The sequence below is a fragment of the Capricornis sumatraensis genome, chromosome 8, assembly GCF_032405125.1.
Source record: "Capricornis sumatraensis isolate serow.1 chromosome 8, serow.2, whole genome shotgun sequence".
Lineage (NCBI taxonomy): Eukaryota > Metazoa > Chordata > Mammalia > Artiodactyla > Bovidae > Capricornis > Capricornis sumatraensis.
The window spans coordinates 21,139,404-21,154,368 of NC_091076.1; the positions used below are offsets into that span (position 1 = coordinate 21,139,404).

Sequence of the window (14,965 nt, forward strand, 5' to 3'; positions counted from 1 at the left end):
GTGTCTGTACAGAAGGAAGAGTGAGTGGATACTGGACACTGAAGGAGGCAGCCTCATAGGGTTAACACAGATACTGGGTTCAGCCTGCCCCCTGCCCCCTGCCCCCGGCAACTTCCTTCCTGTGTTTCAGCGAGTTTGTTGCATTCATTCCGCATTCAGGTGCCTCTTCCTCTTCTGCTCACTTGATAAGTCCTGGCGCTTACCCACCCTCTACTCAGGGGTTCCACTGTCCCCCCTGGCAGCACAACCGCCCTCTCCTCCCTCCCTCTCCCAACGGATGATCTGGGAGGGCCACCTCCATCTCTTTTTTTTGGCTAGGGTGCTATTTCAAAAGCGACTGCCATTAGGTGAAAAGACGAAGGGACAGAGGACTGCTAAAAGGAAGGAGTTAATCACATTTATTGATCAACAAGCAGGGTAAACAGAAAAGTCAACAGACCTGGGCCAAGCTGCCCCAGGTTGCTTCTGGTCTGGGCTCTGCTGGGCTCTGCAGAGACAGGGAGAAGCAGTCTCTCTGGTTTGGTACCAGGAAGGAGCCAGCCCTGGGTCCTGGTGCTCAGATCCCCTGAGGTGTTCTGTCCTGCTGGGCTACTGGTGGGAGGCATCAGCCTGGGCCATGATCAGTCCTGGGGTCCCGGCCCATCGTTCTCCATCAGCATGGGCCTGGGCCCATATGGGGCAGGGCGCCCTGGACGAGAGGCGGGTGGAGGAGACCCTGGCTTGGTGCTGGGGAGGCCCAAGCTGTGAGGAGGTATGAGCATGGCCAGGATCAGAGCCCAGGGTGACACAGTGGGTGGTGGGCCCGTGAGGCGCTCCCGAGCTCAGAGGATACAGTGCTCCTGGGCCTTCTCTCCAAAGTAAAAGCGGCCGAAGAGGAAGGGGCTCAGGTTGATGGTCTGAAAGTGGCCCTCCAGCATCATCTCGGCCACAGCCCGCCCCACGGCAGGGGCCTGCTGGAGCCCATGGCCACTAAAGCCCGTCGCAAAGTACATGTTGATGACAAGAGGGTGGGGGCCCACCACGCCGTTCTGGTCAAAGGTGTTGTAGTCATAATAGCCAGCCCAGGCACTCCGGACCTGCAGGGGCATGAGACGTGGGGCTCCTGGGAGGGCTGCCCAGGCACCCCATCTCACTCCCGGTACCCTCCACCACCTCCGAGCGGGCCCACGGAACGGTCCTCAGCCGTTGTGAAGTGGAGGCCCTTGTTGTGTGGGGTGGCCGGCAGGCTCTGAGAGCAGGCCCAGAGGCTCCAGGGCCATCTGTCTCAGTCCAGTTACCTTTAGAGTCTCAAAGGCTGGTACCCTCTGGGCCAAACGGGGCCACACCTTCTCCTGGAAGAAGTCGTAGTCCACTTCCAGGTTCCCTGGGTCTGGTTCCTCCTCCTGGTAGGGAGAGGTGGGGACAGGGCTGACGTTGTCCAGGACACAAGGGCAGATCCAGACGTCACCCACCTCTTTAGTCGGTCCCCTTGGTGGGCAGGGGCTGGGGGGAAAGAGACCCCAGTTCAAAGCCAGAGGGGACTGTGACATCAGTACCCACGTGGGGCCCTCCCAGGAAGCCTGACTCCTGAGTGACACCCGCTCTCCGTCTCTTCGCCAGCACCCTGACCCCACGGAGCTTACCTCTGTGGGGCTACAGCTGCCCAGGTAGCTGTTGCCTAATCCTTCCCGGCGGAAATAGGCTCCACTGGGGTCTGCGACGAGCGGTGCCTCCAGGCCTGGTCCCTGGGGGCAGTGCCACAGGTACACATACCTGCCGTGACCAGCAGCGTGAGAAGTGGCGAGAACAGTGACCCCCCCCCCGCAACCCAGACCCTCGTGTAGCCACCCCCTGCCGAGCCCTGGAGGAGTCACCTTTTCCTCGGCTCCACAGGCAGCTTGGTGCCCTGCATGGTGCCCGGCGGCCCAGTCCCAACACCAGCCAGCTCTGCGATTTGCCCAGACCAGGCCCCCGCTGCATTGACCACTATGGCACACTCCACGGGCTGGAACTCCTGGCTGTGATCCATCTTCACCTGCAGACCCCAGCCTCAGCTTACCCACATCGGAAGTGGGTAGAAGAAGATCAAAAGCACAGGCATGTGTAAAATAGCTAGCGAGTAGGAAGGGACTATATAACACAGGGGGCCCAGCTTGGCGTTTTGCGACCATCAGAGGAGTGGGATGGGAGGGGGCAGGCAGGATCAAGAAAGCAGCAGCTGCTAAGTCGCTTCAGTCGTGTCCGACTCTGCGACCCCACAGACGGCAGCCCACCAGGCTCCCCAATCCCTGGGATTCTCCAGGCAAGAACACTGGAGTGGGGTTGCCATTTCCTTCTTCAATGCATGAAAGTGAAAAGTGAAAGGGAAGTCACTCAGTCATATCCGACTCTTAGTGACCCCATGGACTGCAGCCTACCAGGCTCCTCCATCCATGGGATTTTCCAGGCAAGAGTAGTGGAGGAGGGTGCCATTGCCTTCTCCGCAAGAAAGCAGGGATATATATAATTACAACCGATTCACGTTGTTGTATGGCAGAAACCAACACAACATGGCAAAGCAATTTTCCCTTATAATTAAAAAAATTTAAACAAAATGCATAAACACAAGGACAGTCATGACTTTCCTCACTCTGCACTTTGCTAAGGGAGGTCCCTAGGCTGGGAACTTACATGGACCTCATGAATCCTTTTCAAAGTCACCTGCTCCCCGCTGGCAGTCTCCATGTGGCTGGATGAAGAGATGAAACCTGCAGAAAAAGGGAAGAAGATAAGTCCTTGAGGCCTCAAAGAGGAAGGAAATGGGGCTTCCACTGGTTCCCTAAGGACAGAAAGCTGAAGGCTGGGAGTTGTCCCACAGGCATTGAAGCCAAAAGGGACAGGGCAGCCAGGACGAACTTGGCCACACAGGATAGGATGATGCCGGAACTTCAAGCAGCTCACGAGTCATGGAAAAATCTGCTTAGGAGCTGGAGTTAGGATGCTTAGGACCAGACCCGGGGAGAAGCCCCCACTCCCCTTGCTCAGCCTGTGTGTGCAGGCAAGACCCGGCGTGGGCTGGCCTACCCGCCAGCAGAGGACATAAGCCACGGGCACCAGGCCTCAGACTCACGCGTCACCTCTCCTTGGCAGAAAAGGACCCCCATGGACTGTAACTTTCGCCGAAGCCCCTGGAGCAGACACCAGGGGTCAAACCAACCCTCGTTCTCCAGCCCTGTGAGGAGAAAGAAGATGCGTGAAGGGGGCGTAGGACCCTCCTCTCCTGTTGTTTTCCCCACACCCCTTGACTCTTCGGGGCTCGTAACCTGGGGAATGTCACATCGACCAACTGCACCAGAGCTGGATCCTACGAAAGGGCAGAGAGCTGGCCTGGCCCGGGGCAGGTCCTGCTGGCCAGGAGGGAAGCCTTCCTCCTTGACTTGGCTGCGGGGTGCTGGGACCTCTCACCCTGAGGCACCCCTCAACCTCTGACCCCCTCTCCAAGCAAGGCTCACCATATGATGCCAAAGCCACTCCCTCTGTGTTGATCCAGGGAAACTTTTTCTGAAGCTGCTCCGGAGACATCAGACAGACTTTGGCTCCTTCCTGCCTGGAGGAATGTGTGGGTCTGCGCATGTATGCTCGGTGAGCGTGTGTATGGGGGCGGGGGAGGAGGGAGAGAAGGGTGGGCCTGGCTCCACAGTCGCCTCACCCACGTCACTCTTCCTTGCTGCCTGGTCGAGACTCTTCAGCCTCTGCCCTCCCTTTCCATTCTGACACCCTAGACTCCCTTTGGCCACACCAAGCCCCCTGCCACCCTCTAACTGTTCCCTCTGCTTTCATGACAGGGAGGGCCACTCTGTTCTGCTCAGGGGGCCCTCCCAGTCCACCTTCCAACGCTGCTCACCACACAACTGTTCCCTCTGCAACCCTGATGCCCAAAGGCAGCATCACGGGTGCCCAAAGGTCACACACACGAGCAGTCTGGTTCAAATCAAACCAGACGAGGCAGTCTGGTTCAAATCCTGGCGCCACCACCTACTAGCTCCGGGTGCCTCAGGCTCCCCACGTGGGAAATGGGGATGTTCTAACAACTAAATGAGTTAATATTTGTAATGCATTTAGGATATGACTTGATGTTACTAGTGAAAGTCATAGAACCATCTGGTGAAGATGCCCGCTCTTGGCTGGCTGGTCATGAGACCCCATAGCCTTTGACACGAGCCCCCTGTAAAGCTTACGAGTGCTACTTTCTGGCTATTAGCAAAAACACTTGTGGATTCGTGGGACTTGGTAGGAGGGATGTGTCCTGGGGAGTTCTCATTGCCTGGAAATTTAGGAACCACTGTGACAGTGACTGTCCATGTCTTGATACAGCACTTAGCACGGGACACTGGAGGTCTGCCCATGTCCATCTTCTTGACAGACTGAGCTCCTAGGGAGCAGGGCCTGTCTCATCAGCTCTATCACCCTGGCCTCTAAAGTGAGTCAGAGGGTGGCTGAGATGCAGCGTGGAGGCCGTGCCAGGCGCCCACCTCTGCATTTTCACGTTGCGTTCCATGATCGCAGCCCCTTCCTCAGAAGCCAGAAGGAGGTAACCAGAGGGGTTGAACTGGAGGTCTAGGGGAGGGTCATCGACCACCGCCAGGTACTCCTGTGTGCAAAGAAAAGCTCGTCCAAGAAACTGATTTCAAGAAGGCAGGCAGTGGGACTTCCCTGGTGTCCAAAGGCTAAGACTCTGAGCTCTCAACGCAGGGGGCCCAGGTTCAATCCCTGGTCACAGAACTAGATTCCACATGCCACATCTAGAGATGCCACCAGCTGTAACCAGAGATCCTGCGTGATGCAACAAAGATCAAAGATTCTGCATGCTGCAACTAAGACCCAGTGCAGCCAAATACATAAATATTTTAAAAAAAAAAGAAGGGGAGAGCGCTTTTCTGGCTTTCTCACCACAACCCTCAGCTCAGTGTCCTGACCCAGAGAAAAGCCCCCTCCAGGCACTGCCACTGGGAAGAAAACTGGCATTTCCAACTCCTAGCGGCCTGTCTCCCCTGCCAGCAGGACTGGCCGCCTCTCTGGGCTAAAGGAGGGGTCGCCAACCCCACTCCCCCAAATCTCACATTGATGTTCCGTAGAAATTCGGCCGAAAAGAGGGAGAGCTGGACGTTCTCAGGCAATGAGAACTGCTGGCGAATCCCGCCCACGGAGAGCACGGTGGAGGCCCGGGCATACTGCGGAGACGAGAGAAGGTAAGGTGGGCCCTGTCCAGCGTGAGCAGAATACTGTCGTGAAGGTTGAAAGTCACATGTCCAAAGGTGAAGGGGAGTCCTACCTTCAGCTTTTATAATCTAAGAGGAGCTGAAGTGAACAAACCCAAATGAAGGCAGTGAGGACAACGGTCATTAAAGTCCTTATTAGGATAGGTACAGAGCAGAGGGTCAGTCATCAAAAGGCGGGACACCCTCATACAAAATGTTACAAAATGGTAATGGCCCTGAAGTCCAAGGCTGGAGACTGACATTTCGTTCTACTAACTGGAAAATAGAGGGACATGGCCAATGGAGCAAGACTTGTGACTAGCCAGCAGTGGTAAACAGGAACAATTAAAGCACAAAAACCTCAGAAGCAAGCAATGAGGCCTGCAAGGGGGTTGTAATAATTGCGCTGATCACAGCTCGAATGCAGGCCAGACCTCTGAGATCTCAAAACACACAACATTGTGAAATTTGCTTTCAAAAGCAAAAACCTTATTGTCAAAGTCAATAGTTTGAGGAAGAACCTGGGGCTATTTCCCAACAAGGGCCAAAGTCCTGTCCCTTCAGAGATTTCAGCCTTTCTTCTCCCCTGCCCCTGACTCAGAGTTGCCTGACTCTGCCCCACCCCAGACCTCACCGTGTGGTCCCGCTCCACGACCAGCACCTGAATGGCACCTTGCTGCTTCTCCAACCTCTTCAGCCAGTAGGCCACAGACAGGCCAAGCACCCCACCCCCAACAATTACCACATCTGAGCGTTCGGGGGGCAGGTGGCTGGTGTCATACAGTGGGCTCCAAGCCCCGCCAGGGAAGATGGACTGGAACTTCTTCTTGATCTTCGACACCTTTCCATCCCAGTCTGTGGGACGCAGTTATGGTCAGAGAGAGCCATGCATCTCCTTTCCAAGAGGCGGGGTTGGGTGTGTGTGTGTGTCATGGTCAGAAGATGGGCACAGGAAAAAGAGGGCTAAACTGACACTGAGTTTTCAGTCCTCACAAGGTCAGCTGGCATACAGCAGCATTCCACAGCTTTGCCTCATGGTCTCTGTGCCCGAGTCTCACTTCCTTTGAGTGCATTATACCTAGCACTGCAAGATTCAGCTTCCTAAAATGAACACTCTCTACTTTCTCCCTAGGCCAGGGGACTTACACGTTTCTCTCCTGGGCTTCTGGACCAATAGGTCCTGGCACATCTAGAGCCACAGGGCCCTCAGAAGCATGGAGCTCTGAGTGGCACCTTCTCCTGGATATTCATCACCACCAGCAAATCTACACTCACGTCCTGTCTGTTATCAAGCTCTTATGACTTTGCCTCTTAAATCTCTCTCCAATCTGTCCCCCATTTTTCCCCATCTCTACCACCACTGCCCTGGACCAAACCACAATGATTAAGAGCTCCCATTTCCACTCATTCCCCTCTTGTCCTACCCCCCAATTTCTTTCCTCTATCACAGCTTTGTTGTTGTTCAATAGCTAAGTCATGTCCGACTCTTTGCGACCCTGTGGACTGAAGCACACCAGGCCTCCCCGTCCATCACCAACTCCCACAGCATGCTCAAACTCATGTCCACTGAGTTGGTGATGCTATCCAACCATCTAATCCTGTCGCCCCCTTCGGCTGCTGCCTTCAATCTTTCCCACCATCAGGGTCTTTTCCAATGAGTCTATCATAGCTAGAATGACCTCTTCTGAACATCAATCTATCAAACACTCTCTTGCTTAGAACCTTTCATGGCTTTCCATCACTCTAAGGATAAAGGTTCAAAAGATTTCACGTGGCCTGTGAGACACTGGCCGATCTAGCTCTTGTTCACCTTGTCTTCCCAGAACCCTCCAACCTCACCCCTTCATTTCTGCCACAGAGGACCCACACAGGTGTTCTCTCTGCTTTGAAACTCTGTGCCCACTTCTTTGCCCAGTTAACTCCTTGGTTCCTTTAGATCTCAGCTCGGTTATCACTTTCTCAGGAACTCCTGACCTCCCCTAGACTATGCCAAGTAATCCTGTTCTTATCTCGCAGTTCAGTGAACTGTTCTTTTGCAACATGCAGTATACTTGCAACTTTAAACTCATCTGTGATTGCTACATACTGTGCTTCGTCTACCTTCTCCACCAAATCTCCAGCCTAGCACAGTGCCTGGCACATCCTAAGTGCTCAATAAATGCCTCGAATACACGAATCTTTTTGTCTTTCACACCAAGCTCATAAATTTCCAAGTCTTCTGTCACTGTCTCCAGTTCCAAATTCAAACTTTTCTCAGCATTTGAGTCTTTCCTTGATCTGGGCTTAACCTTACCCATCATTTCATACTACTAACTCAACTGTCTATCCGGATGGCCTTTGCTAATTCCTTGCACAAAAACGATACTTTTTCCTAACCTTTGCTCAGTTCTCCAGAACCTGGAACTCACACTTTCCTTGGGCCAGTAAACATCATCTTTCAAGGCTGATCTCACTTCCCACCTGTTCCATGTATGGCTACCGGCACTACCTACTGGCAGTGCAGGACATCGTCCTAGTTGGCTTCTCTCCAATTTTCAACTGGTCTAGGAAGCCTTCCCTCTCCAGCTACACTTCAAACACCTCCAGGACGTGTATCGAATCCTTTCTTTCTCTTCTTTCCTCCTCACGGCCACAGAACAGTATCGTGCTTGCGAGCAGGGCTCATTAATTTCTGTGCAACCAATAAATCAGCCTGGCTCCAATTCTGGTGGCAAACTCAGGGATAGAATGATCTGGGATATGTCACCTGAGAAGGGCAACTCTGGGATCCATACCCCTGTCCAGGCTCTACAAGCTCCGGCAGGCAAGGTTACCCCCTATTCCAAGGGACCCCACTGTCTTCCCAGCGTGGGCCGGGATTCTGAGTCCTGAAGGTCACAAGGCTGGAGACGGGGGACACCCCAGAACCACGATACCCTCCGCTGCCCTCAACTTTACCCAGAGTAGAGCCTCCTCTGTATGTGCCTAGCCCCCGTCCGGAGAGGCACGGGCCCAGGCGGAGCCGCAGCGCCCTCCGAAGCATGGCCCTGCTGTTCCGGGCCGCTAGGAGAGAAGCACCCTACCCGGGTACAGTCCCAGCCTGCAGTCACAGCAACGAGCCGCCAGTCGTTCATTCGAGCACTCCCATTGGCCAGCGACGCCTCCGGGCCCCGCCCCTCCGCCCTATAGGCGGTCGGTCCCTCCGGTGACATGTTGAGAGTCCCGCCCAGGCCCGCCCCCACCCTCCGTTGGCCAGCTGGGCGTCTACGTCAGTCCTGCGCGCCGTGGGCGGAGCCGGGGAGGGTTGCGGGCGGCGCTGAGCGGAAGTGCGGCTGCGCCGGTTTCCGGAGCCGCTGGTGTGACGTGTCCCGCGCTTGGCGCAGCAGGAAGCGGCAGCGATCGAGGCCTGAGTTCCCGGCGCCGGCCCCGGCTCCTTTCCCGCTGCCGCCATGCTCGACTTCTTCACCATTTTTTCCAAAGGCGGGCTTGTTCTCTGGTGCTTTCAGGGCGTGAGCGACTCATGCACCGGGCCCGTTAACGCGTTAATTCGTTCCGTGCTGCTGCAGGTACCGCCCCCGCGGGATCAGAACTCCAGGCTTGTCCCCCTCCCCCCTGACCCGACCCCTAGTCCCCTTTGACCGATCCCGGGCCTCCCTCTCACCCTGTCGGCCCACCTCAAACTGGCCGCTCGCTCGTAGCCGGGACTCCACTTCTTTCTCCCGCTCCTATCAGACCATCCCGCAACTTTGTGATGTCCCCTCCCCCCTCCGCTTTCTGGGACTCTGGCAGGATTCCATAGTCTATTGAGACCTCCTTTCGTTCCCCACTTTCACTGCCAGCGGCTTGCTTTTCTGTTGTCGCAAAGGCTGGGTGGGATAAAGGATGAAAGAACGTCTTTTAAGAAGTGTAGATAGTGTCCGACTGCCGGTAAACCTGATTGTTTACATGAGGACTCCCTTCTCGCTCGCACATGTCGGTCCCTCCCACCTTTCCCCTCCTCGACCCCAGCTGGGTGTCTACACTTTTCTCCCAGGTGGAATGCTGGAGAGCAGTGCCCCTGAATCTTTTTGCCTTGGGGGACAGGTTTGAGTTTAGGGGAATGTCTGGTTCCTTCCTGAAGGGGCCCAACTCCAGGTGTTTGAGGGGACAGTCTGAACTCTGAGATATACTCTTTTTCCAGGAGAGAGGAGGTAACAACTCCTTCACCCATGAGGCACTCACTCTGAAGTATAAACTGGACAACCAGTTTGAGTTGGTGTTTGTGGTAAGTGAGTGTATTTTAGGGGGGTAACGATTACATTGACAGGCAGTCCTGATGATTCAGAAAATCCTGATTAATTACACCCAGTGTCTATGATGAAGTAACTGAGAAAACAAGGAGGGTGGAGGGGGAAAGGGAAGCCACTCTTGGGCCCAGTCAGAGGGCTTGGCTGCTCCTCAGGTCAGGGAAACCGGCCAGGGGGCTGAGCCAGTCCCTGGAGGCCTGGGTCAAGCTGGCTTCCCTCTGTTCTGGACTGGCATGTAAACAGATTGCTGGCTCTGTTCCTTTCCCTGAACAGGTAGGTTTTCAGAAGATCCTAACACTGACATACGTGGACAAGTTGATAGATGACGTTCACCGGCTGTTTCGAGACAAGTACCGCACTGAGATCCAACAGCAGAGTGCCTTAAGTCTGTTGAATGGCACTTTCGATTTCCAGAATGACTTTCTGCGGCTCCTTCGGTGAGAGGCCTCCCCTCTGCAAAATCAATTTCTGAGACTTGATGAGTTCCCTTCCTTCCCAAGAGTGGGTAGTACGCTGTGGGTTGAAAGGGGCTCCTGAGATGGCTTCCCAGTTCTGATTGCCTGCTTGGTGTGAGGGCCCTTCCCCTGGATTTAGACTGTCCACCTTTTCTCTTTGGGCTTCCCTGGTGGCTCAGATGGTGAAGAATACCTGCCATGTGGAAGACCCAGGTTTGATCCCTAGCTTGGGAAGATCCCCTGGAGAAGGAAATATCAACCCACTCTAGAATTCTTGACTGGAGAATCCCATGGACAGAGGAGCCTAGCCCACCAGGCTCCTCTGTCCATAGGATCGCAGAGAGTCAGACACGACTGAAGTGACTCAGCACAAACTTTGCTCTTTAGTGAAGCAGAGGAGAGCGGTAAGATCCGTGCTCCCACTACCATGAAGAAATTTGAAGATTCTGAAAAGGCCAAGAAACCTGTGAGATCCATGATTGAGACACGAGGTGAAAAGCCTAAGGAAAAAGCCAAGAATAACAAAAAAAACAAGGGGGCCAAGAAGGAAGGTGAGTTTGAACTTGGACATCCAGTCCAGGGGCATGAGAAGTTGTTAAGGCGGCACTGAAGTGGTTCCCTGTCCTTCCCTTCGTCATTGTTTGCCTCCCTGGCTCAGGTGCCCACCACCCTCGTTATCGTCCCCAATCTCAGTGATCCTCCAGGTGTTTCTTCATAGTTTTCTCTGAATGATCTGGGAGACTTCCCCATTTGTCTATTTTGTAGGAATTTGGTCTTTTTTTTTTTTTTTTTCAGTGAGTTTTCTCCTTGACAGGTTCTGATGGCCCTCTGGCTACTAGCAAAGCAGCCCCTGCAGAAAAGTCAGGTCTCCCAGTAGGACCTGAGAACGGGGAGGAACTTTCCAAAGAGGAGCAGATCCGCAGGAAGCGGGAAGAGTTCATTCAGAAGCATGGGAGGGGTATGGAGAAGTCCGGGTGAGCAGCCCAGCTTTGCCCTAAGCTTTTGCTATCCAGACACACTGGGGGCAAGGGAGTCCTTGTCTCTGAGGTGGATGCTGCCTCTCCTGCTTCTCCACCATAACCCTCTGTACTGTAACCCTTCACAGCAAGTCCAGTAAGTCAGATGCTCCCAAGGAGAAGGGCAAAAAGGCACCCCGGGTGTGGGCACTGGGAGGCTCTGCTAACAAGGAAGTTCTGGACTACAGCACTCCCACCACCAACGGAGACCCCGAAGCGGCCCCACCCGAGGACATCAACTTGGTAAGAGGTAGCAGGGGCCAGAGTGAGGGTTACCAGTAATAGGAAGGAGATGAGGGCAGTCCCCTTGATTCCTTGGAGCCAGAGGGTGGGTTACATTTGGAGCTTCTGGAGTCAAAGGGGCAGAGCAGTGTAAGACAGGGTCACTCCCGGCTTCCCTCCCCGCCAGCTCATGGTTTCCTGATCCCTTCTTCCTCTCCCCACACCCTCCAGATTCGAGGGACTGGGCCCGGGAGGCAGCTGCAGGATCTGGACTGCAGCAGCTCAGATGATGAAGGAGCTACTCAGAATTCCGCCAAACCTAGGTATGGGATTTGGTGGCGGGTGGCGGGTATGGCTCCAGAAGGGATAGGACTTGCTGATGCCTGCTGGCTTTCTGTGCATCTGTGGTTTTCTGTGCCTGCAGTGCTACCAAGGGCACTCTGGGTGGCATGTTTGGGATGCTGAAGGGCCTTGTGGGTTCCAAGAGCTTGACTCGTGAAGACATGGAGTCTGTGCTGGACAAGATGCGTGACCATCTCATTGGTGAGTCAGAACAGGGTAGACTCATGTTTGGGAGGTAAGGATGGTGGGGGAGAAGGGCTGTAATGGGGGTCGTTCACTCCTGCCGGGGCACTCACCCACACTTGTCCCCCTCCTTAGCTAAGAACGTGGCAGCAGACATCGCAGTCCAGCTCTGTGAATCCGTGGCCAACAAGTTGGAAGGGAAGGTGATGGGGACGTTCAGCAGTAAGTGTCTCCCCAGACCCGGAAGTGCTTGGGTGGAGGTTATGAAGTCACCACCATTCTTATTACGTGCATGACTTGACAAACTATAATCTCTAAATCTTTGTTGTTTTACCTAGACTTCAGGTGTTCATGACATCTAGCTTAAGGGGATTTGAATCAGTTACCTGTCAGGTGCTTAGGGCTGTCAGATACGGTGTGGATTCCTGGGCAGGATCCTAGTTCCCTTTAGCTCAGCAAGATGCCAGGTGTTTGGAGCACCTGACTTGGGCTTCATGGGTATACCTCCCTGCCCCACCCCCAGCGGTGACTTCCACGGTCAAGCAAGCTCTGCAGGAGTCCTTGGTGCAGATTCTACAGCCGCAGCGCCGCGTAGACATGCTGCGGGACATCATGGATGCCCAGCGTCATCAGCGCCCTTACGTGGTCACTTTCTGTGGTGTGAATGGCGTGGGGAAGTCTACCAACCTTGCCAAGGTGGGTGGCGTTCCCCAACCTGAGTCTGACATTGTTTCTGCTACTTTTTCCTTCTCTGCCGCTCTGGGGCTGGCTGACAGTTCTGCCTCTTTCGCAGATCTCCTTCTGGCTGTTAGAGAATGGCTTCAGTGTCCTCATCGCTGCCTGCGACACGTTTCGTGCCGGGGCTGTGGAACAGCTGCGTACGCACACCCGTCGTCTGAGCGCCCTGCACCCCCCCGAGAACCATGGCGGCCGCACCATGGTGCAGTTGTTTGAGAAGGGCTATGGCAAGGATGCTGCCGGCATTGCCATGGAGGCCATTGCCTTTGGTAACAGTGCACAGGAAGCGCGGAGCTTATATGGGCCCCTTTGCTCCGGGGGTTCTCTTAGCACTTGAGGACCAGGGTTACCCTACCACCAACTTTCTGCTCAGTAGCAGCTCAGAATTAGTGATATGCCATGCCATGCTGCACTTTGGGGTAACACGTGTAGTTGCAGGCAAACCTCACAGATTCGTTTTGTTACCTCAATATTTGGTCACCTTTATCCTCCTGCTAGGGCCTCCCAGGTGTGGCTCAGTGGTCAAGAATCTGCCTGCCAATGCAGGAGACGTAAGAGATGCAGGTGCCGGCCCTGAGTCGGGAAGATCCCCTGCAGGAGGAAAGGCAAGCCACTCTAATATTCTTGCCTGGGAAGTTCACGGACAGAGGATCCTGGTGGGCTACAGTCCACTGAGGTGCAAAGGGTCAGGCACACCGAGTGTACACACACACACCGGCCTGCTCTCCTTTCCCTAAATATGCTTAATGACAGAGTGTGGAAAGTGTTTCTTACATCACCTTGTAACTTGATTCAGAACCTAAGGAAATAAACAGGCAGACTTTTAATAGGGCCAGTTTAGGACCTGTTGAGAGGAAGCTGGAAATGAGTTTAACAGTCCAGGAGTTTTGAGTTGACCACTTTTTTCTTTCTAGCACGTAACCAAGGCTTTGATGTGGTGCTGGTGGACACAGCTGGCCGCATGCAAGACAACGCTCCCCTGATGACTGCCCTGGCCAAGCTCATCACTGTCAACACACCCGACCTGGTGCTGTTTGTGGGGGAGGCCTTAGTAGGCAACGAGGCCGTGGACCAGCTGGTGAGGGCTTGGGCCTGGTTCTCTTCCCAACCTAAGCTCTGGCCAGTTAGGTATGTTATATTCATAGCATATTTCTCCTTTCAGGTCAAGTTCAACAGAGCCTTGGCTGACCATTCTATGGCCCAGACACCTCGGCTCATTGATGGCATTGTCCTTACCAAATTTGATACCATTGATGACAAGGTAAACGTGGACAATACAGGGCAAAGTGGGACCAGGAGGGGGAATGGCTGTCCTTCACAGGGGAGCAGAGGCTCTAAGGGCACATGGGTTCCGGAGCCTCCTGTTGCTGAGGGAGTGAAAAGGCAGGGTCCAGAGATGACTGGGTATCCTGTCTCTGCTTCAGGTGGGAGCTGCGATTTCTATGACCTACATCACAAGCAAACCCATCGTCTTCGTGGGCACTGGCCAGACCTACTGTGATCTACGCAGTCTAAACGCCAAGGCTGTGGTGGCTGCCCTCATGAAGGCTTAATGTGGCTCTTGCCTGATAACCAAATCACCGCTTCCCCCAAAGTCCCTATCCCTGTATCAAGAATGTGCTTTAGAGTATGTGAGCAGCTTGTCTTCAGTGTAGTTCAAAGGCAGAGTGAGGGGGGCTCCGGGGCCTGCAGCCCCTCCTAACCCCACTCTCTGTTCAGCCCAGCCTCCACCTGCAAGGAGGGCCTAATCGTGTTACAGTCACTGCCCACTACCCATCTCCGCCCCACCCCCATGCTCTTCCCCCTTCCTAATCCAGCATCCCTCACTCTGCCTACAGACTCGGTCTCATTACAGCTTTGACCAGCGGTTAGTAGATCCAACACCAGAGCTCTGCTAGTTAGTGTGGTCACGGGGACGTCCGAGCATCGTCCCCCGCTCCGTTAAAGAGGCTTGAGAGCCTGCTCTGGGTCTCGATGGCCCCTCTCCGTAGGATACACAGCGTTCAGGTCTGCAGGGCCAGGATAACACCCCCACACTGTGGCAGTGTATGGCCTCTTCTTAATTGCTGCTAATTCAATGATCCCTTCCCCTTTTCCCCAAAGCCTCAGCGAGGCCAGAGTGATGCGTTACAGATGAGTGAGAGGGGTCCCCGCCTCCCACAGAAGTAACAGGAGCTGCGCTGCAGTGTTGCATTGGGCTTCTCAGCCTCCAAGACCTCCTCCCACTTCCAGAATCCACATGTAACGTTGCATGTTCCCCTTCCCGGGAGAAAACCGTCAGAAGGGGTACATGTTGCCCCCTCCGCCTTCTGCTCCCGAGCGGATCCTGGCTCCTCATCCTCCTCTACAGTGCCTGGTAGACAAGTGCTACGTTGAAGAATACAGACCTTGTTAAGACTTGTCCTGTAGCTTGGTATTACAGATGTGCTATTAGTGCAATAAGGTGAAGGCTGTCTGCCCAGAGAAATACATAATTTATATGAGAAAATAAATTTCATAAGTAAATTGCCTTTTAGGTCTTGGAGTCA

General features: G+C 54.3%; 2 protein-coding genes across 11 annotated transcripts; one reads left to right on the forward strand and one right to left on the reverse strand.

The window, feature by feature from the left end:
* Positions 1-412: 412 nt before the first annotated feature.
* FOXRED1 (FAD dependent oxidoreductase domain containing 1) lies at positions 413-8,282 on the reverse strand. 9 transcript variants are annotated; one of them, XM_068976001.1, is made up of 11 exons: positions 8,154-8,282; positions 5,959-6,071; positions 5,079-5,189; positions 4,491-4,609; positions 3,471-3,565; positions 3,089-3,190; positions 2,650-2,726; positions 1,854-2,014; positions 1,623-1,752; positions 1,278-1,382; positions 413-1,076 (listed from the first exon to the last, which is right to left on the reverse strand). In XM_068976001.1, exons 1-11 carry the CDS (start codon positions 8,236-8,238, stop codon positions 822-824), a joined length of 1,353 nt encoding a protein of 450 aa, XP_068832102.1. In that variant the 5' UTR covers positions 8,239-8,282; the 3' UTR covers positions 413-821. The 9 variants fall into 9 exon arrangements, with proteins under 9 accessions (XP_068832102.1, XP_068832099.1, XP_068832100.1 ...); XM_068975998.1 differs by having other exon boundaries at positions 4,491-4,606; positions 5,851-6,071; XM_068975999.1 differs by having other exon boundaries at positions 1,278-1,379; positions 5,851-6,071.
* Positions 8,283-8,582: 300 nt separating this feature from the next.
* Positions 8,583-14,947, forward strand: SRPRA (SRP receptor subunit alpha). 2 transcript variants are annotated; one of them, XM_068976062.1, is made up of 14 exons: positions 8,583-8,761; positions 9,376-9,459; positions 9,755-9,918; positions 10,324-10,487; positions 10,751-10,910; positions 11,042-11,195; positions 11,406-11,497; positions 11,599-11,717; positions 11,835-11,921; positions 12,223-12,395; positions 12,493-12,706; positions 13,352-13,515; positions 13,600-13,698; positions 13,862-14,947. In XM_068976062.1, the coding sequence occupies exons 1-14, from the start codon at positions 8,645-8,647 to the stop codon at positions 13,988-13,990; spliced, it is 1,920 nt and encodes a 639-aa protein (XP_068832163.1). In that variant the 5' UTR covers positions 8,583-8,644; the 3' UTR covers positions 13,991-14,947. The 2 variants fall into 2 exon arrangements, with proteins under 2 accessions (XP_068832163.1, XP_068832165.1); XM_068976064.1 differs by lacking the exon at positions 9,376-9,459.
* The last annotated feature ends 18 nt before the right edge of the window (positions 14,948-14,965 follow it).

What these genes read in the sequence shown, in the direction of transcription:
- SRPRA (XM_068976062.1), top strand. Translation starts at nt 8,645, where the DNA reads ATGCTCGACTTCTTCACCATTTTTTCCAAAGGCGGGCTTGTTCTCTGG. An exon ending in CAAGGGGGCCAAGAAGGAAG is followed by an intron (nt 10,488 to 10,750) that starts GTGAGTTTGAAC and finishes TCTCCTTGACAG; the next exon opens with GTTCTGATGGCCCTCTGGCT. An exon ending in CACCCGAGGACATCAACTTG is followed by an intron (nt 11,196 to 11,405) that starts GTAAGAGGTAGC and finishes CACACCCTCCAG; the next exon opens with ATTCGAGGGACTGGGCCCGG.
- FOXRED1 (XM_068975995.1), bottom strand. Translation starts at nt 8,238, where the DNA reads ATGCTTCGGAGGGCGCTGCGGCTCCGCCTGGGCCCGTGCCTCTCCGGA. An exon ending in CAGAGGAGGCTCTACTCTGG is followed by an intron (nt 6,072 to 8,153) that starts GTAAAGTTGAGG and finishes TGCGTCCCACAG; the next exon opens with ACTGGGATGGAAAGGTGTCG. An exon ending in TCGTGGAGCGGGACCACACG is followed by an intron (nt 5,190 to 5,850) that starts GTGAGGTCTGGG and finishes TCGTCTCCGCAG; the next exon opens with TATGCCCGGGCCTCCACCGT.